The sequence below is a fragment of the Gekko japonicus genome, unplaced genomic scaffold (genome assembly GCF_001447785.1).
Source record: "Gekko japonicus isolate JY-2015 unplaced genomic scaffold, Gekko_japonicus_V1.1 scaffold7, whole genome shotgun sequence".
Classification (NCBI taxonomy): Eukaryota; Metazoa; Chordata; class Lepidosauria; order Squamata; family Gekkonidae; genus Gekko; species Gekko japonicus.
In genome coordinates this window covers 3,662,325-3,684,301 of record NW_015159711.1, presented here as the reverse complement: position 1 = coordinate 3,684,301, position 21,977 = coordinate 3,662,325, and the positions used below count along the sequence as shown (strand labels likewise).

Below are 21,977 nucleotides of genomic sequence, written 5' to 3'. Positions count from 1 at the left end.
GCCGGAGCGTCCAGCTCGCAGGTAACAGGGAAAGAAGGCCGGCTCAGCTGGGATAATTCCCCCCACCTTCGGCCAGTAACGGGGGAGGGGGCGGCAGGGGCATCTCCAGTCACATACGGACCATCTCACGGTGGGCTGAGGTGGGTTGCTTCCCCCACCGCTTTCACTGAGGGGAGAAAGGAGGAGGAGGTCGCCTCTTGGAGCCTATCGGGCGCCGGGCTCCTTCTTGCGCTCCCCTACAATAAAGGGGGAGGGGGTTGCAGCCCTCCCCCCCTCCCCACCATAGGTGACAGGCGTAGGTGGGGAAATGCTGTTTTCCCCACCTCCTTTTCTAATCCCTGCCTCCGTAAAGGGGGATCCATTCCCGCCCCCTTCGCCAGCCCCTGCGTATCAGATAAGCGGAAGAAATAAAATAGGAAAACGTTAAAATGATACCTAAGTGACCGGGGGGTGGGGTGGGGGGAGAGATGCATTTCACATCTCTGTCCTTTCGTTCTCCTTCTCCCGCGGTGTTGGAGGGGGAAGAACCAGGGTGGGTTAGTAGCTGTTGTTCTGCCTGAGAGAGTTGTGTTTCTCCCTTTCTTTTCTTCTCCCTCTGCCCCTTGCGCGTAGAAAGAGAGCGCTCTTCTTTCATCTCCAGGTTTGTGTTTGAGTAGGAGAGAGGGAGGGTAGCTTGGAAGTCTCCTTTGGTGGGAAAGGGACCAGGACGAATGACACACTTGCTAAATTTAAAAAACGAAACAAAACCACCCCACTCCAACAAGGGCAAAGAGAAGCTTGGGGACCCTCTGTTTTTATTTCTTGAGCAGTATTATCACTGAATGTCAAATATACTGGGGGTGTCTAGGGGAAAACTGCCACCACTGTGCCTGGCTTGTCAGAATTCTTCTGGCCAGATGGTGCTGGAAACGGAATGTTGTCCCTTGATTTGATCCAGCAAGGTAGTTCTTACGTCTCTCTCCACACACAAAAACACACGTGCCCACTGGATACAAGAGTTTTCCGGAGTTATCTATTCTCTTCTTCCTTTGTCTCAGGAGGGACAAATCCCTAGTAAAGACAGGGATGGGAAATGTTCCTCTGTATCATTTTACAGAAACTGGGATCTTAGCAGGAATATATAAATGCTCAAATATAATGAGTTTGTCTGTCTTTTTGCTGGTATTCTGAAAGGAGTGGTTAAAAGTGTTATCTTGCTAACTCTTTGGTAGGAACTGAGGGAAGCTAGGGTAGGGAGGGGGGTTGGGGAAGGTTTCGCATTTCAGTAAAGAGCTTCTTCATATATGAGGTGGAGAGGAACTTTTTCCTAGGAGAAACAGCCTCTACTGCAGAAAGGAGGTTTTAATCAGGATTACTACTACACTCCCATTTACAAGGCCTCGGGTGAAAGACGCCTGGCTTTTATAATGTTTGCAAAAGATTATACTCCCTCCTTGCCAAAACTGTTCTTTTCAAAATTTGCAAGGAGTTGAAGAATATACTAAAATATTCAGCTGCAATGGGTGCTTTCTAGACCCTTTACTTTTTTTCTATGGGATTCAGGCTGGTGGGGAACATTAGAAACAGTCATGGACGATGTGAGCTGAAAATTCAAAGGAATAAGATTTGTCCCTCCTGCTGATAGCCACTGGAGTACAGTCATGAGATTGTTCATTTTTCTTTCGCACTGTGACTAAATAATTAATTACCGCAGATAGCATTTCGCCATTCTGCCACCAAAATACTGCAATACTTAAGAAAGAACTGCCTTAGATAAACATATCTTCCTGTGAGGCATATCTGTTCTCTTAATAAATTCTAGTGATTTAATTGTTCTCTCTCTGTGTTAACTGTGACACTCTAGGGTTTAAATCATTTGAACATAAGGTTTCTTTCCTAAGGTATGTTCTGCATTTAATTTATGTAAATGGTTGCCTTGAATTTGAACAGCATGACATGTGCAAGTATATGGATGGTTAGCCTTTTTGCAATCCTAAAATGTGAACTAAATCTCGTAAATTGAGATGAGTTAATATATGCAAAGATGTTGGTACAGTAAAAAAAATTGGGAATAAGATTATATATCCCCATGTGATGTTTTTATGTTTAAAAATAGGAAGAGCTCAAATGAGAAGAGACTGAAATGGCACCTTAGGAAATTGAAGTATTTTATAGCACAGCCTATATGGAGCTGTGGTGGCTCAAGTGGTTAAGACGCTGAACTGCAGGCTGTGGAAGGCCAGTAGTTCAGCAGTTCGAGACCCGGGTGCCGCATGATGGAGTGAGCTCCCATCTCTAGTTCCAGCTCCTGCCAACCTAGTAGTTCGAAAGCAAGAAATTGCAAGTAGATAAATAGGTACCACTTCGGTGGGAAGGTAACAGTGTTCCGTGCGCCTTGGTGTTTAGTCATGACGGCCACATGACCATGGAAACGTCTTCGGCTTTGAAACGGAGATGAGCACCGCAACCCTAGAGTCGGATTCGACTGGCTTTCGAGCAAGGGAACCTTTACCTTTACCTTTATAGCACAGCCATGAGTCACCTAAGTTTCTTTATTATAATGAAGACAATTCTGTGGCCAGATTCAGCTCCAATCTGGGTTTTGGCCACTGTGTGACACAGAGTATTGGATTAGTTGGGCCATTGACCTGATCCAAACATGGCTTCTCTTATGTTCTATGTTTGTATTATGCTATACTGCAACTTCCTCTCCTGTTCTCCTTCTTGGCCTTCTGCCTTTCATTTGGAATTTAAAAGTGGTGAATCAGTCAGAGTATCAATAATGAGCTTTGTCTCTTTTTTCCTCCTCCATTATTTGAATTCAGCCTTGGATCCTGAGAATACTTAGCAAATGTTTGTATGCATGCAAAATGCTTGTGGCCATAAAAACTACCACCTTTGGATTGGGAAAAATCCAAAATTCCTGTTGCCTAGATAATTTCATATACAAACCCAAGGATTTTCATATTTGTCACATTGTTACATAGGCTTGATGTGTTACATAGGCTTGATGTGATGCTACTGTCCTAAGCCTATTGCATTTCATGTACTGAGGAGGGGTTCTCCACGTGATCAGGTACGGTGCTGTATGCAATGTCTATGAGAGACTGGACTCTTAGAAGGGAGTTGTTTCTTTAATTCTGTAATTAGTGTAGTTCTCTCTGCAGTCATTATTCCTGCTCTAAAGCACTAGTGCTTTAAATACTTGATGATTAATTATTTGACCTGTTAATTGACCAGGTTTGCGTTTTTTTGTTTCTTTGGACTAGCCAAATGTCAACGATATTGTGAATGTCTTATACTATAGTTTTGCTAACTAGGCACTTGAACGATGATTAGGGACTTAACAAAAGGTGCTTAATCAGCCTTCATGAATGGAAACCTTTTTCTGTCCTCTGGAATGTCACAACCAGTTTGACAGTTTTAATTTAGACTGTGACAGGGAGGGTTAGGAAGGTTGCCAACCAATCAGGAGAAAAACTGACCTGGATGGGATTTTACTTCTGCAGTTGCCAGAATTTTTTGTATAAAAGCCAAACATTTGTTCTACTTGCCAAATTTTTTAAAATAAAGCTGTTATTAATTGACATCATTTGTACCCCACCTTTCTCCCTAACTGGGGGACCCCAAGCATATTACATCATTCTCCTCTCCTCAATTATATCTTGTGAGATAGGTTTGATTGAGAGTCTGAGTGGCCCAAACTCATCCAGGAAGCTTCCAAGGCATAGTGAGGATTCGATCATGGAGTCTTCTAGATCATAGTCCAGTACTCTAGCCCTGCACCACACTGATTGAAAGCCTGATTTTCTTTTGGTGCACAGATGTAAAATGTGTAAAACTGGTGCTTGTAAGACTGAGCAAACCATCTTACAAGCACCAGCTGTACACACTTTAAATCTGCGCACCAAGAGAAAATCAGGCTTCGGTTTGCTCAGCGTTCCAGTTTCTACTGTTTATGTGTGCAATTGTGCCTTCTGACCACCAGAGACACTACAGAATTTCAATGACTGCAGTTACAGCTTGTGGCCTCCAGGATGTCTTAAAATTGATGGTATATGACAAGAGTTCAGCAATATTGGTTATACTTAGGTTTTCAAGATTTTATGTGCTGTCTTTCCACTTTAAAAAGTCTTCAAAACCACATGCAACTGAGTTACAGTAAACAAAAAGTAATATGAGAACAGCAACAGTCATATTAAAAACTGATATAATCCAGTAAAACAGCAACAAGACCAGTCCCTGGTGAAAGATCTAGAGAATAAAATGGCAGCAAAATAAAAATCATGTAGGCAACTCACAGATTGATCTGCTTATATAACTTTAGTTGGAGAGTCTAGAATATAGTTAGAAGCTTGTGGACTTTATAGTTATAGAGGAATTTGAAGATGTGACAGCCAAAATAATATAGTGCCATCAAGCCACAACAGACTTACAGTGACCCCTCATGGGGTTTTCAAGGCAAGAGATGAACAGAGGTGGTTTCCCATTGCCTTCCTCTGCATAGCAACCCAAGTCTTCCCTGGTGGTGAGAAATCAAACGTTTATAACCCTCTGTTTTCCTAAATCAGTGGGGAATAGAAGAATTGTATGTAATTTATATCTATATTGTATATAAGGTCTCTTACGCAGACAGGAGCAATTTTCAGTCCCATTTATCACTGATAGATCAGTAGCAAAAGAGCTTGTTTTCCAGTTATTACTGCGTGAGTATCTATCATTCCTATGTGCTCCCTACATAGTTCCACCTCTGCTGACCCCAGAAGTGCCCCATATGTGATATTCCTACCTAAGGCTCATGGAGGCTATCGATTGAAGCTTTCTTTTCATAGGGTAACTGCTTTGGGAGAAGAGTATTGTAGAAGATGCCTGCTCAGCTGCATTTTGACATTGATGGAGTTTATGAAAACAGTGTAGTGGAAATTGTCAGTTATATCCAGTTTAAATGTGCCATTTAGCTATAACTTTCATGCTAATTGTGTTTCTTATGTGTCCAGTAAACAGAAAAACTTTTCAACCTCTGGTCTATACCATGCTTAGTGAGTGGAATTTTAGCTTCTGAGAAGGGTAACTAATGGCTAGAATCTAGCCAAGTGTTTCTGCATGCAGAAGGATTTCTACCCACAGAAATGTTCAGCTGAATCCAAGTGAATTATCTGCAGACCCTTGTTTTTCTTTGAAGTTTAAATGAAGGATGTAATGATTTCAAGTTATATGTGTGTGCTTCTTTAAAACGGTTGGTAAGTGTCTGAAGAAAAGGGGGTGAAAGAGGGAGAAGAGTGAGTAAGGTGATTGGGTGGTGACTGTATGGGCAGAGCTGGGAGGTGTGTGTGTGTGTGTAGAGGGAGAGAAGGCAGAGTGTTCAGTTTGAAGTCAGAAGTCAGTAGCTGTCAGCTGTGGTCAATCTACACAGAGTCTGAGAAGTAATCTTCTAACTAGAATCATATAGAAGTGCTGTGAAAGGCATTAAGATTCTAAAGGAGGAAGACAATTTACTTAAGGGGATATATTAGGAAAAATCTAATATAGTCAGAGTATTTTAAGAGTGTGAGGGGGAAAGCTAACAGAGACCTGAGTAAAAGGGAAAGATTCTACTAAGCAATTTAACAAAACATCTTGTAACCAGTACACTTCTTTCACCAATAAAGTTTTATCTTGTTTATTGTTAACCCAGAGTCTTATCCTGAGAACCACATAGACCAACGAAGAAGCCTTAGAGCTTGGGCACAATACTGTGAGAAAGGTTAATTAAAGACTGGAATTAAATTCCTGGTGGCAGCGATAGATCTTTGAGTGAGAGAAAGAAATACAAGATAAGAGAGAGGTGGCATCACAAAGGATGATGCAGTATTCAGGGTTTTTGTGAGCCAAAACTTGCAATAATACATATGAAAATGTGCTTGAAAGTCACTGCTGGCTTGCTTATGCATCTGGACTCTAAGTAGGTGTCATGGTATAAAAAGCACAAACTGTTAATGAAGGCTGCAAATTTTAATTGGTTTAATGGGAGATGTTAATCTCCAAAAAGTTTAGTTACAGGAAAATTTGTCCCTGCCTCATTTAATCACTAGTCCCCAGGCTAAAGAGCACCTTGGCATACAGACTACGCAGATGTACCTTCTCCTTGCATCATATTTGTTTTCCATGGTGCAATTATTATGACTGTTCTTCAAGAGGGAAAGTTACTTGAATTTCATGGTGAAAAATGCAGGGGAAGAAAGTGTGCACCAGACTTGTTAAGATTTTAGAGGAAATGAAAGAATGTACTGATCAGTGGGAATCAATTGGTTCAGTGGGAATCAATTGGTGTGTGTAACCTTTTAAAATAGACTTTTTATGTTTAATTACAGTCTACAGTTTAAGGTAACTTTAAGCCGTCTTGAAAGTAGTGCCTGAATCAAGCAGCTGGAGGTTTAATGGCTGAAGTTCCCAATCAATGTTTAAAGTGAATGCATGTGAACACATGATACTGCCTTATACTGAATCAGACCCTTGGTCCATCAAAGTCAGTATTGTCTACTCAGACTGGCACCGGCTCTCCAGGGTCTCAGGCAGAGGTCTTTCACATCCTATACTGCAAGATCCTTTAACTGGAGAGACCAGGGATTAATCTGGGAGCTTCTGTGTCCAAGTAGATGCTCTGCCAATGAGCCACAGCCCCTCCCTAAGTGCTATCCCTGACTTGGACCCTCCAGGATGGTCCAGGCTAGCCCATTCTTGTCAGATCTGGGAAGGTAAGCAGGGGACCGGCCCTGGTTAATACTTGGATGGGAGACCACCAAGAAAGTCTAGGGTTGCTATGCAGAGGCAGGCAATGGTAAACCACCTCTGAATGTCTCTTGCCTTGAAAACCCTACAGGGCACCATAAATTGGCTGCAACTTGACGACAGTTTCCACCACCACCACCAGTTCTGCTTGATGAGCAGACCATTGTGTTATGCCCTTTTTTTCTTGAACTTTGAGAATATTCATTACCATATTTCTGTAGCCTCTCCTAAGGTTGTTCTAGTGTATGTACAGTTGTGGTGCGTACCCTTCAGTTGTGGTAGATAAATACTCATAGTTCTAGAGCAGACTGATTTGTGGAACATAATGTGAAGGGGGTTAATCTGACAATTGTTGCTTATTAAAATGTACTTTTGAAAATAAAAGCTAACACTAAAAAGTTACCAAAATGGCACTAGGAAAAAAATTCCAATTCCAAAAAATGTTCTGTTATATCCTCCTTATATTTTAACCAGCAATTGAGTGTGGCTAATGGGGAAAAGTAAGGTTTGGTTGGCAGAATGTGACTGAAGGGGGTCCAGGACTATGGGTTTGCAGAGAGGAGTCCATTAGATCCAGCTCTGAGTCCTATTTAACTGTTAAGTGTATAGTTAAACTGTAATATTACTATGTTTTATTTATTTTTAGGTTGCTTTTTGGATGAAAGAAGACAACCTGTTGACATGGGATCCGTTGTCTGGGAATGTGGTTAGGTGGTTGGTTAGACCGTTTGATGCAACTTTTATCTCGAAATGAAGCGAAGGCCATGATGAAGTACCTTTTTAGTGCCTCAGGAATAAGAACCTTCTACTGGACTATGCTGAGTGGTACGAATGCAGAATGTTGTTTGGTCTCTGAAGAACCTTAAAGAGAAAAGTTAAAATGCTAACCATGGCATGTGGGCATCTCCCAATGTCTGCTGAATAAGCTCTGGAGATTCACAGAATCACCGTGAGAGGATGGCTGCAAAGTGGATGTTCCATTTTCTTTGGCCTCTGGCTGTTCTGGTGAGATGCACAGGTGGCCACAGCCTGTTCTCATGTGAACCCATCATCCTGAGGATGTGCCAGGACCTTCCTTACAATACCACATTCATGCCTAATCTTCTGAACCATTATGATCAGCAGACAGCAGCTCTAGCAATGGAGGTAAGTGTTAATCTCAGGTTCATATATGGCTTTAATTACTGACTGAATTGCTTTCATTATTAGGAAATTTCTTCGACTCATTAGTCTAATAAATATTTTCGTTGCATATGATTGTAATAGTAAAGCACCAAAGGGCAGATTGGATGCCTTTATGGTTTTAGTGGCACTTTACAAATGCATTGGAAGTTTCCTGTAGCCAGCGTGATGGTTAGAGTGTCAGACTAGGATGTAGAAGACCCCAGTTTGAATCCCCATTCTGTCATGGAAGGCTGCTGGGTGACTTTGAGCCAGTTGCACACTCTCAGCCTAACCTATCTCTCATGGTTGTGAAGAGTAGAATGATGTAAGCTGCTTTGGGATCCCCACTGGGGAGATAGGCAGAGTATAAATGAAATAAATATACAGAAGCACTTCTGCGGGGAAAAAAGCAAAGGTCACTCGTTGAGACATCATGTGTGAGTAAGCATGCAGGCATCCTAGCTTATCTTACACTGAAGGGGGTTCCATGTAACATGCATAATATTTTAATCAATCCTGAGTTCTTCAACTAAATATATGAAAGTATTGTTCATGGCTCGTCAAATATTGTAGCAGAGATGTGTGTCAGACCAGTTATGTATCTTATTTCATATGATAAACCTATATTGCCCCCCAGTATTTCAAAAGCAGTATACGAAAAATTAAAAATCACAGAACACTAAAATAAAAAAGAGCAAGCAATATAAAATGAGTCTAAACTAACAAAATAGTAAGCAGAACAGAAAAACATTTTAGTGTCTCAACTTCCAAAGTCACAAAAAAGAAGGGTCTTCTTCACTAACAAGGGAGCCATATGTACCCACCTTTGAAGAAAACTGCAGAATTCTAAGGTAACAAATGAAAAGTCCTTTTTGTCTCATGGGGACCAGTCTAGCTTCTGCATAGGATGGTACTTTTAAGCAGAGCTTCCTTAGTAGATCTTAAATATCAGGGAGGTTTTTATGGGAGAAGTTTCCTGGGCTCATCAGGGCTCAGGTTTTTTAACAGCTTCACAGACTAAAACCAGCATGTTAAATTGAGCTCCAGAACAAACTCTGTCATTGCAGATTTTTCAAAAACAGGCCAATTGCCATCTTTCTTTTGGGTGCAGTAGCTAGTCCTGAGCCCATCACATGCACATTATGTTTCTTCCTTTTTGTACTTAGGGGAAAGGCAATGTATTCTTGATTAGTTAAAACCACGTGAGTGCATAGTGGGGTAGCATTGTCCTCACTATAAGAGCCAAACTGTGCATTATGTCTGCCAAACCTGAAGCTTTGCAAGGGGTGTTATTTACTTGGGGGGGGATCTGTATATGCAAGCATGCAATGCACAGATATCCCCCGAGGCTGTTTGGGGTCTGTAAAGCAGTGGGGGGAGTCCCTCCTCCCCCTGTGTTGTGGTCCAGACCAGAATCAGCCCCCTGTAGCACTTCTAAATTGAGTGTGCACAGGAAATTTGCAATTATCATATATCCGCGAGTCCCTATGGTGATCATGTGCCAGATGTGACATGCAGTTTTGTCCTGAGTCTGGTTCTTTTGCCCTTAGTGGAATCCAATGAACAGTCAAATCTGAATGGCTACAAAGTGCTGTGATGCCACGATCACTATTTGATATGTACATAGTTGAGATCCTGTCAGGAAGACAGGATATTTTAAAAAACACAAGGGGGCTTACAAAAAAATAGCAAAGGGGGGCTTGCAAAAGGTAGCAAGAAAGGCACCTTTATAAGGGGTTTAGGGACACAATTTTATCTCATCAAACACATGGCTTTTGCCCAAGCAGTTTTTGCAGGCTATCACTTGGCATAGCTTCAGTAAAACTGAAGATGCAAAAGATTCAACATATGCTTTCTTTTACATATGTAAGTTCTGAAGAATCTTGGATCATCACCCAAATTGGAGAATAGTAGTAGCCCTAACCCAGATGGCCCAGGCTAATCTGACCTCATCAAATTTTGGATGCTAAGCACGGTTAGTCCTGGTTAGTACTTTGATGGGAGACAACCAAGGAAGTCCAGAGTTGTTACAGAAATGGATGATGGCAAACCACCTCTGTTTGTCCCTTGCCTTGGAAATCCGACAGGGTCACCATCAGTGTTCCTTCTAAGCTCCAGAGCAAACTAATTTATGTGGTAGCCAAATCACTCACTCACAAATTTAATGCCAGTAGCTCACAAAATAGAATTTTTGCTCACAAGACTCCACAACTTAGAGGGAGTATTGGTCACCATAACTTCCTTGCAGCTTGCCGGCACTTTCCACCACTAATAGTGAGTCCTATAAGTACAGACTTTCCTAATCTGTATGGAGAAAGAGGACTTTTGGCTCACTCAAGGGATTACAGGGGCTAGTTAGGAAATTCTTACCTTTAGATTCTGCAAGTTCAAAAATGCCCAGTCTTCTACCTATGTACCTCTTTCATACATTTATCTAGCACAGACTTATATTTTTTCAGAAGCATGATATATTGAATTTAGAGAACCAGCTTTGTTCTAGTATGGAAATATGTAGTACAGAAATTATTTGGGAGACATTTTATATGACAATGGTAAAAGCCAGTGTAGTGGTTAGAGTCAGGCTAAGGTCTGGGAGATTCAGGTTCACATCCCCACCTATCCATGGAAACTTGATGGGTGACCTTGGATCAGTCATACAGTCTAACTTACCTCATAGGGATACTGTGATGGTAAAAATGGAGGAAACAAGTGATACAAGTTGCTTGGGGTCCCCATTGATGACAAAGATAGGGTATAAATGAACTAAACTAATAGGAACTTGTTATTTATTTTGCTCTTTTCTGTTGGTTGGCTATAAAAACTCACACTGTACTTTTAGAAGAGCATATCACTCAAAAGCCAGATAAGGGCATCTTGCAGCTACCAAAGCTGTAGAACTTTGCACAGCATGATAGTATCTTGTCATGCAGAATACAACAAGGGTTTTAGAATTTCAGCCAGCATAGTGTAATGTGATTGCACACTCTCAGGGTGGGCTGAACCTGCATGCTAGACTTATGGCAGCAAGCTTTATTCCCACAAGCATTTGACATAATCCTATCCTGTTACATAGATGGGGGCTGCTTCTGTAAGTAATAGGCCTGTATCTGCTAGCTCTTTTGCTAGAAATTCCACTCATGTGGATTGATGTAGATGTATCTTATGTGACTTACAGTTTTGATGCTGTTTTGAAGACTTTTATCTTTGTCTTAAAAATGGTTATTGCATTTATAGCAGACGAAGAAAGAAACTTTAGTCTTGAACCTGTTTGCATAATTTTTAGTATACTATAAAATTTGGACAGCTCAGCTCAACCAATGCAAGCTATAGTAACCAGGAGCTGTCCAGCATAGGTCAATATTATATAGATGGGTACCAGCTTTGAAATAAAAATGTTTAAATAGGAATGTTCAGGAATTTCTTGGTGCGAGTATACAGTTGGGTCTGTTGAGATAATTTGCTGAAGATATCTGTTGTTAATTTACATGACCTTGTTTCCTGTGTGATTGTTGTATGAATTAGCTATTGCAAATCAACTATCATAGATAAAACTTTCCTAACCAACAAATATTGAACCTAAATGAGATAAGCTTATCACTCGAACTACCTTAAGTTGTTGACAAGCTGTAAAACTATTGAGAGGAGAGTTCTGATAAAGAATCTGGAACGTAGTTCATACAAGCAACAGTTGAAGGAGCTTTTAAAATTTTTAAATTAAATTTTCTTTAAAATTTAAATCTTAAATCTCTTTTTTAAACCATTGTATCTTCAATAACTTTTGTACATAATTATTTGAAGTATTCCTTCTTCCTATCCATTCTGTTCTATTCTCTGCAGCTTTTCCCCCTCTTGCACCACATGTTGCAAGAAATTACATGAGAAGAGACTACTCGAGCAGTAAACAAAGTGACAATTGAGAAATGCAGTAAACAAGTTCAGACTTGAGGGGAAGAGAAGCAGAAAGTAGGGTTGTCTTATCTGTGGTCTCTTGAAAATGTCACACACAACTATGGAAAGTAAATTCTATACATTAAAACTCAATTAGCCAAAAAACCATATGTCGAGGCTATGCTTCTAATATGCAAATAATGTGTGTTTTTATTAAAAATATGGGTTGGGTCCTATTTAAATTTCATACACAGAAGCACAGCAGCCACCCCTTCAGAAGCAGCCCAAATTTCCCCCTGAAATGGTGCCTTTAGGGGCCAAGGGATTCCTGGGAGCTATGGGAGGGGGAGTTGACCCTTTGCACATGATGAGGGACACCTGTTTGTGTCTGTATGTTGGGCAGATCACTGTGCTGGAAAAGATGAGATATACATGCATACTCACTTTAAGTAGCTTGGTTGGTCCTTTCATAATCTTTTTTTTAGTTGATAAAATGCTTGATTTTTCCAGTGCAGCATCTGAAATTGTGTAGGTGGTATCCTGAAGTATTTCTGCCAACTTGGAACAGATGGCGTACCCAGCAAGCATTTTTTTCCAAATTTTCACTTCTTTCTATTTTAACAAGGAAATTGATTCAGCCTACGATCACTGCAAAATAAGTAAGTGGAAAGAGGAAATCATCCCAGATGATCAGAAATAATCTGGGGAAACTTGAAGGGTAATATAATGATGCTTGTTGGCAGAAATTTAACTAATGTGCCATTCCTCAGTTGCTGGTGGCTTTAATAAGAACAAATAGTCATCTAATGGAGTTAACCTGTTTAACATTACAGATGGGAAACACTAGGTTTAATTCTAAATATAGTTACACCTTTCTTAGTACATGGAAGTCAGTAGGTTTAAGAGGGTTAACTTTGTTTAGTATTATACTGCAAGAACCTATAAAAGAAAGTTGCTTACCTTGATATCATAAGAGCCATGCTGGCAGTCAAGTTTCTAAATATTATATTCTGTGGGAAAGAGATTTTAAAAGGCTTGTTTAACTGTTTCAGTGAAGGAAATTCAACCAGAGCTAACTTGTGGCATGTAGGTTAGACCTGTTTTTATCTGGCCACTAATAGCCCTACCAAATTTTAGTCTACATGTCGGAAACGCATACCTGCAGTTTCATTTGTAAGGAGAACAGAGAATGCTTCCAAGTTTGAGTGTGTAAAAAAGAGAAAGGTAAACATTGTTTATCTCTCTGGGTTTATGTACAGTGTCTTGCTATGCCTTAGTTCATGTCAGTCACTGTTTGGGAGGTCCTTTTGCATGCTTCTCTCCCCTCAAGACCGCTGTCTGGAAAACAGTATCTCCTGAGAGAACACGAAATCAAAGTTGACCATTCAGGTCTTCATTAAACATTGCTCTTTTACTAGCAGTGGGCTTACCCAAGGTTATAAGAATGCATAAGACTTCGTAGTAGTTCCATTAGATGTTTAACCTTTTGTCCTTTCAGAAGCACCCTTCATATTGAAAAGACACCTAAATGAATTTAAACAAAGCAAAAATGGGAAAGGAGTTGCTCCAGGGACAGAAAGGGAGAGAGGGCGCAAAAGGGCATTGGAGGCTTGAGGCTGGTAGGCAAGAGGGTATATAGAGGTATCAGATCTAGTCCTCAGTAAGGCTCCTATATCTTTTTAAAAAGTTGCATAGAAGGGCAATTTCCACCTGGTGTACTTTCTGTTGCACAGCATAGATAGTATTGAAACATAATAAATTCTTGCTTGTTCATGAAAAGAATGAGCCTGCTTTTCTCTTCTGACTTCTGCTCGAAGCTTCCTGGTTTAAAGAAATCTTGGTTTGTTATGATATTTCTCACAATACAAGAACACATGGGCACTCAATGAAATTAATAAGCAGTAGAGCAGATAAAAGGAAGTACTTCTTCACCAAAGAGTAATTAACATGGAATTCACTGCCACAGGAAGTGGTGGCAGCTACAAACTTCAATAAAGAAAATTGTTTCCACAAACTATGATTCTAAATCATTGTTCTGTCCTGGTTTATAGGCAAAAAGCAGGCCAGAATATATTAAAATGCCACAATTCAGAAATCACAGCAAAGTTTCTTTTTTTAAATTTATTCATGACATCCGAATGCAGCTACTATGCCCTAGCAAACTAAAGAGGTGACTGATGGCCTAGACACAGATCTGGGTGGGAGGCAATGTTCCCTCTAAGCTGTAGAGTCTTGTGAGCCAAAATTCTACTTTGTGAGCTGCTGGAATTAGGTTGTGAGCCAGCGATTAGGCTACTGCATCAATTAGTTTGCTCTGGAGCCATCCTTCCTGAGCTGAGACAAAAATGTGTAAGCTGGAGGCTAAAAAAACTGTGAGCTAGCTCACACTAACTCAACTTAGAGGGAACACTGGTGGGAGGTGGCTTGCAGGTTTCCGGAGGTTAAGTTTGCCTTTTTAAAAAGTAGATTTAATTTTATCTTCTGCCTTCCACCACAGTCCTCTAGGAGTACCTTGAACAACTTGCCTGCATGTGAAGTAAAGTAATACATTTCTGTAAAGCTGCATCCATGTGGCTTGCTAGAATGGTTTAAAAATTCTCTCCATCAACATTAGCCACTGATGCAGGAGTTACGGTATATAAAAGTACCCTGAAACCATCCTTTCTCCTAAAGTAAAGCTGATAGAATGTATATATGTTTGCACACTGTGTGTTCCATGGCACCTTTGCCTCTGTTTTCCTGTATCATTTCCCGGTCCATGATATTCGTAAGGGCTTTTGTCTTGTTTGGCACAGAACTGTTCCTATGGATACTCAGTCTATTGTGGTGTGACAAAGGTTGGCATTCTGATTCTCATGAGCCAAATTGTACCCTTTGACTCCCTCCCCTTTTCACACCCTTTGCTAAGCTTGGGCTATTGCTATGCTTGAAGGCCTCTGGGTGCAGGTTCCCATGGTAATAGGAATGAAACTCTGAAGGGATGGGGGAGTATCTGAACTGAACTCAAAGCCTTATTAATTTGAATGTGAATGCAGAGGGAGGGCTCTTTTGAGTGTTGCCTTTGTGTGTTTCAGAAACCTATAATTTGTCAGTGTAAAGCAACTTTTATTTGTGAACTTTGTTTATGTTAACTGCTGCTTGATTTTTAAGAAACAGCTATTCATTGTGGAACAGGGAACAACCAAAAAGCGTCTTGTGTTACATAAAATCTACAAAATAATTATGAAATTTTTGCTTGTTTACTCCTCTCATACATAACCAGGATACTACTTTAGTCGTTTGTGTGATATCCTTGACTATATAGCTATCATTTTAAAATTAAAATGTCATGGGTCTGAGCTTTTGCTGCTCATGTCTATTTTTCTTCAAAGAAGTTTTCACCTCTTGTTCAAAACCCATAAGCCCATTGGAGGAGGGAAGAATGGAAGGGGAGGGGGGGATAGAGGGAAAGAATCTTATTTAATCTGTATGCCTCCTCCCTTGCTAACCATCTAGGTGTTTTGCTTGTTTAGACATGAGCAGCACTAATGCTGTGCAAGAACTGTCTGTAAGAGAACTTAAGTTTTATCATGTATCTTCAAGCTTAGCCAAAGAGGTACATGGGGGGCAGATTTCTGATGCTGTGTCTGTAGGACATGAAACTTTTTTTGCTTGCTGAGAGGATAACAGTTAGAGTTAATGACTCAGAATGCTAGGTTTAGTAGTCTGTCCAGAATTCTCTTCTTTCTCTCCCCCCCCCCCCCAGATTTGTTCAGTTTGGACGACACACAAGAAAGAAACTTGTTCTGAAATTAAGGTTGACAACAACCTGGAGAAAAAAGTCATGTCACATTTAGCCTCTCTTAAAGGGTGGAAATGAGCAGGTGAAGCTTTTCATGGCATAGCGTTAAATAGCACCCCATTAAACCTCTATTAAAGGGTGACTTTTTCTCCATGCTGTTGGCAGCCCTATCTAAAATGATCACACCTTATCTAATAAAAGAGCAAAGCAAGACTGAATTTCACCCTGTCACTAATTGTAATGGAGACTCTAAATTAAAAATAAGAGGAAGCTTTTCTGCACTGAACAATTCCTTTTATTATCCCACAATTCAGTTTACTATTCCATAGATGCACGTTACACACATACTTTTTTTTCTACCGGACTGCTACACTTGCAGTTAAGCTTCATGTTGTAGAATGTGCTGAAAGATTTCTGAAAGATTTTCAAGACAATAAAAATGTAGTTACCTCTCATTCCTCACAAATAGCTCCTCCCCTGCCACAAATTTTGTTAGTCTTTAAGGTGCTACTGGATTCTTACTCTTTTCCAGACAGACTAACATGGCTACCCATCTTAAAATATACACATGAGAGAGATGATCTTGAGTTTAAGACAAAAAGCAGTCTTGTGGCACCTTCGCTATAACTGAAGCATAAACGTCTATGGGCTACAGCCTGCTTTTTCACATGCATTAAATGAGAAGTTTGTAGACCAAAGCTGCTTCAGTGGATTTTCTGCCAATTATTTACTAGAATTACCTTCACCGTTATTAAACCTTGAACCAATTCTATAACTGGCCGCTTTTTTGCCTCTAGAAAGTAAAATGATTCCAGATAGGTAATGATTCTCTCATCTAGAGGGGTTTTTTAACCCATAGATATGGGGAAAATTTAAATATATGCAATACTCTCTTATCAAACCCCAACTTCTTTTACTGATTGAACAACATAAAATGTGTCATTTATAACAGAAAAGTGTACTATTTGGCATAGTTACAGAATTTTAAAAATATAAATATATTTTCTGTAAGAAAAATTGCAAGTATACGCAGCATTTGAGAAAGAGTTGCACATGTTGCACATGTATCTTAAATTGTGACATCTGAGAGGTAGGAAAAAGTAAAAGTTGAAGGTAGACAAGAAATTCTGTAGTAAACAAAGGGAACACAGTCACAGTACAGGACTACTGGATGTTAAGATAAACTTAACACTGAACGCTTAGTATATTAATTGTTGCTAAAATTCGCATTTAGATAAAGAAATAATTGAAAATGATGTATGCATACAGTATGTATAGCAAATAATCTCTAATGTTGTTGGTTGTTTTGCATTAAAAACTTTGTATTAATACATTTTGTGTAAAACTTTGTCTTTCATTTCACTCACTCTTTCATTTCACTCATTCGAAAAGGAAAAAAAAAATCCAGTGATGCTACAAATTACCCTATTTTTCTATAGGAAAAATGGGAAAAGTCTGTGACTTTCTCATGCTATACCTTTTGAGTAAGAAAATCCTTGCCACAGGAAGGATTTCACTCATTTTAAAAGGGGACATTTTTTTGTTTTAAGTCACTGTTTATTAATATTTCAAGAATAATACAGAAATACAAGTAGAAGGTACAAAAGTTTACAAACTAAAATCAAAGTGAGTTTCAATATACTACATATTTAATAATGAGGGGTAACAATAAAACAGTCCTAATGTTGTAATATTAGGAAACAATGCTCATGAAAACTAAACAAAGGCTGCGGTCACACGGAGCATTAGCCACGCTACAGAGACGGAAGATAGGCAGATTTTCCAGGTGCGATCACACCGCTACATCTGGGAATCGTAGAGCTCCCGTGCCGAACCCGAGGCTTCATGCCGAAGATGCGGGGTAAAAAACTAGTACCTCCGAGGTACTAGTTTCCGGAATCCGCGGGGCAAGGGCGGGCGCCTGATCGCGTTTCCGGTGGAATCCGGTGGCATCCGGCGCCCGCCCATGTCCCGTCGCGAACAGGTTTTTTCCCCCAAGTCTCCACAGGATGCGCACAAGCGCCCAACGGCGAATGCGCACAAAGAGGCCCCCTCCCACTGCAGCCAGGCTTGCTGCCTCTGGAGGGTTGCTATGGCCACTGTTGCACAGGTGGTTAGAGCGGCTGTGACGAGGGGGCCCACCTCCCCCTCCATTGGCTATGCCTCAGAACTCTGTTGGGGTCCGGAAGCATCTGTCGCCGTCTCCGGTAAGACCACCACCCACCTTCGGATGTGCAGATACAATTGCTCAGTCATGCATATGTACAAACGTCAATTTTTAAAAAATCTATCCTGTTTGCCACGGAAGCGGCGCCTAGCGATTGCTGGTGTGATCGTGCCGCGCCGCTTCTTTGCCGCGCTGCAGGATGGTCGTGTGCTCGGCACCTCCCCCTAAACACGGGACCTCGACGGGACGTCTGATCGTGCAACCGTGTGTTATTTTGCTCCGGGGCAAACAGCCATGCTCCCCCCCCCCCGCATTTTCCTGCCCGTGTGACTGGGGCCACAGTGTAGTAAAGTTGTGTGCTCTTTAAAGACCTTTCTCATATGTGGTTTTATATTCCTAAAGGACCATGTAAACAACGGTATTACCAGTGGTGCAACACAACCAGGACTGCAAAGGACTCACGAAAACAGAGGAAGTGTATTGATTAAATGTAAATTAGTTTGAGATATAACAGGTTATGTGGTTGGATGTCAAATGCAGTCATGAATTTTAAGAACGGGGAACATTTCAGGAGGAGACAGGATTGTTGGGGGAGGAAGTTGACTTGTCTTAAGTGATCCGTGATCTTTTCCATGATGAAAAGGTCCCAGACTTTCGAGAACCAAGTATCAGTTGTGGGAGCCAGATAAGATTTTCACCTTGAAGCTATACACATTCTTGCTGCAACAATTAGGCTCAGTATTAAGTCACGCAGAAGACGTGGAATGGAGAGGTCATGCCAGATACTGAGAAAAAGGATTTCTGGTGCAAATGGGATATCATAGCCTGTGATGGACTTAATTTGGGAGAGTACTTCATGCCAAAAAGGTTTTAGGACCAGACATTCCCACCAACAATGGGCATAAGATCCTATTTGTCCACATTTTTTCCAGCAAAGTGACAAATGAGTGGATGAGGAAAGTGCTACTTTCTGTGGTATAATATACCAATATGTGAGGATCTTGTATGATTGTAATTTTATGGTGGTAAATGGAGAAGTGATCTATGGGGAAGACCAGATTTGATCCCATATTTCATCCGAGTTTGTAAAATTGCAGTCAGATTGCCATTTGCTGCAATTCTTGAGGGGTTGTCAAGTCCAACCAAAATAGCATAATTTTTAGATATTAACCCTTTAGATGTAGGATTCCTGTCATCTAGTAGATCTCCAAATGCAAATTTAGGAGTCTGTGGAGTGGTCGCGTGTAGGATAGGAGTAGTGTGTTTGAGTTGTAAATAGAAAAACCAGGGGATGGGTTGCCTCAGTTTTCGTTCCAATATTTGCTTCGAGAATAGGCCAGTTGACTATATAATATCAGATATCGGAGTCAAATTAGCCTGTCTCCAGTGTTTGGCCAGTGTAGTGTTGTTTCCTGGAGGGAACCATCTTTGGAGTAAAAAAGATGGTTGTTTAGGCAATCTTGGAAGTAGTTTGCATCTGAGACCATCTGAAATCTGCAGAAGAGAAGTGATAAAAACATTGGATTGGACCCTTTTAGGACATGCTAGTGAGTGATTCCAAATGATCTCTTGAATGGTCATGGGGCATATCAGAGGGTAAAGTGGCTTTACCCAAGCAGCTTGGTCTCCATTATGTAACATCTTGATTACAGTAGATAACATTGTAGTCTTGTAGTAAGTGGAGATATCAGGATAATTCAAGCCGCCTTGAGTTCTACGATCCCTAAGTGTTTTAAAACTTATTTGGTGTTTTTTGTGTTGCCATAAGGAGTTAAAAGCTGTTTGCGATTTGTGAAGCAGAGTTGAATTTAGGTTAATAGGTATTGCCCTAAAAAGGAAGAGTAGTTTAGGAGACAGAAATGTTTTAATTAAATGAAATCTCTCCAGGAACAAGAAATTTTGTTTGTTCCATTTGTGAAGTATAGCTTGTATTTCTTGAAATTTCCTTAAATTATTAACTAGATCTTTAAGATTACGAGGGATGTGAATGCCCAGATAAGGCAAAGGTTTCTCAGACCAATGAAAACTGTAAGAACTGCGATTTTTGCACTCAATGGACCGCGGTAGATTTATTGGCAAAATGCAGGATTTTGACTGATTAATGTGAAGACCAGAAACTTGTCCAAAAATCTGAAGATGATCTTGAAGGCGCTTGAGAGATGATTTAGGATTGGATACGAAGAGTAGCATGTCATCTGTGAACAAATGTAGTTTAAAGGAATGTGGGCCTAAAGTAATTCCTTTTTTATATATTTTTATTTTAAAAGACAAATACAATACTAGCAAACAAACAAGTATACATACAAACATTAGGGGGGATTTTGATATATTATTCTATTTTGATATATTATTCTATTAAAGTACCTCATACAGTATAGTTATTTTCAAAGTTCCAGTTAACTTTTTAAGTATTTCTTTTGGACATAGATAACATTTTAGTTATTTTCTTCTAAGTTGGCTGATTTATTATATTTATTATATTCTTCATACCATTTGTAGAATCTTCGCCATGTGTTTTCAAAGTTTTCTTCAGTTTGACCTCTCAACATTAAAGTCAGTTTATCCATTTCTTCAGTTCCAACCATTTTGTCTATAGTTTCTCATCTTGAAGATATTTCATTACTTCTCCAGTATTTGGCATACATTATTCTAGCAGTTGTCACAACATGTATAATAAGATAAGCATCTTGTTTTTTACAATTTTCTGGCAATATATTCAATAAAAACAGTTCTGGAATATAAGGTATGGTACTCTTTAATATTTTTGTAATATTTCATGGATCTAAGATCAATGTTTTTTAACTTTATCACAAGACCACCACATATGAAAAAGGAACCAACATTTTTCTTACATTTCCAACATTCATTTGATATGTTAGGATAAAATTTGGCTAGTTTATCTGGAATGATACACCATCTATAAAACATTTTATAAATATTATCTTTATATGCTGTTGCTGTCCCGCAGCCGAGAGCCCACAAAATCCACTCTTTGCTCATCCAATACAAAGGTGTGGCCCCACTCCCGCAACATCTTTTGCACTTGTATTGCAAAGAATGCCAACTTGGTGTGGTTCCTGTCGAAGGTCGCCTCCAGGGCATCTCAGGGCCTTTCACGCTCCTTACCAACCTTGCAAGGCAGCAGGGCCGGTTGAGGTAACTGTTCAGCCTCATCCCCGTCCCCTTCCTCTTCTTCAGAAGATTTGGATACCTCCTTCTCCATCTTCTTTCACCAACTTGGGTAGATTTCTTACCAAATACTGGAAGTCATCTTTCAGTTCCTTTATATCTGAGTGCAAGCTGGAGTGGGTCTTTTCCACAGAAGAATACTCTTCCCGCATCTTCCCCGGCTCTGGGTCATCCTGGAAGGTGTGCGAGACACAGCGCCATTCCCATTCATTCTGACCCCGGGCTCCTCGGAATCCCAGGGCGCTCCCCAACCAGGCCGGATCATCCCAGCGATCGGGGGGCTGGAAGAAGACTTCCTTCTTGGGGCACGCAACTGTGCTCTTGGCAGTTTTTTTTTACGGGGGTCAGGCGCAAGGTTCTCGGGCTCGGATCTGGTGCTCTTGCCTGCTCCTCTGTCTCCATCACCGTTCCCCATATCTGACGAGGAGGGGGATTCGGGTAGGAGTGAAGAGGTAGTCCTAACAATCAGGTTCCCAGTCAAAGCACTCTCCACACGAACTTTGGCAGTGAATGCTTTATTTAGAGACTAGGAATAAGGCCTGTTGTGGAAATAAATACAACGAAATCTAGAAAGAGGCTCTGGGAGAGTGCTCTGGCTTTGGGCAAACAGTGTCAATTTCCTGTGGCGACCTCAGCAGGGTATAATGACAGAGTCCACTGTTTTCTCCAGAGGAACTGATCTCTGCTACCTGAAGAGCAGTTGTAATTTTGAGTGATCTCTAGCCCTCACCTGGAGATTAGCAACAATTGTTACCCAGGACAAAATGGTTGGTCTTGAGGGTGGAATCTATGGCATTCTACCTGTCTGAGGTCCCACCCCTCCGCAAACCCCACCCTTTCCAGGCTCCACCCCTCAAGTCCCCAGGAATTTGCCAGCCTGGAGTTGGCAACCCCATCTCCTTCCCAGCTAACCATCATCCTACCATTATCTGCCCCTTTGACTTCAGCTGACTTCTGCCCTCCCTTCTGCAGAGCAGTTGTAATTCTGAGTGGTCTCCAGCCCTCACCTGGAGACTGGCAACAATGGTTCCCCATGAGGGA

The 21,977-nt window shown here is 40.7% G+C and overlaps 1 protein-coding gene across 1 annotated transcript in view; it reads left to right on the top strand.

Annotated features, from left to right (window-relative positions):
• Window positions 1-7,646: 7,646 nt before the first annotated feature.
• Window positions 7,647-21,977, top strand: part of FZD3 (frizzled class receptor 3) — a 37,333-nt gene continuing 23,002 nt past the window's right edge. Inside the window, exon 1 of the mRNA XM_015422813.1 lies at window positions 7,647-7,893. Within this exon, the coding sequence (XP_015278299.1) occupies window positions 7,705-7,893 (189 nt within the window). The 5' untranslated portion in view covers window positions 7,647-7,704. The remainder of the gene's footprint in view (window positions 7,894-21,977) is intronic.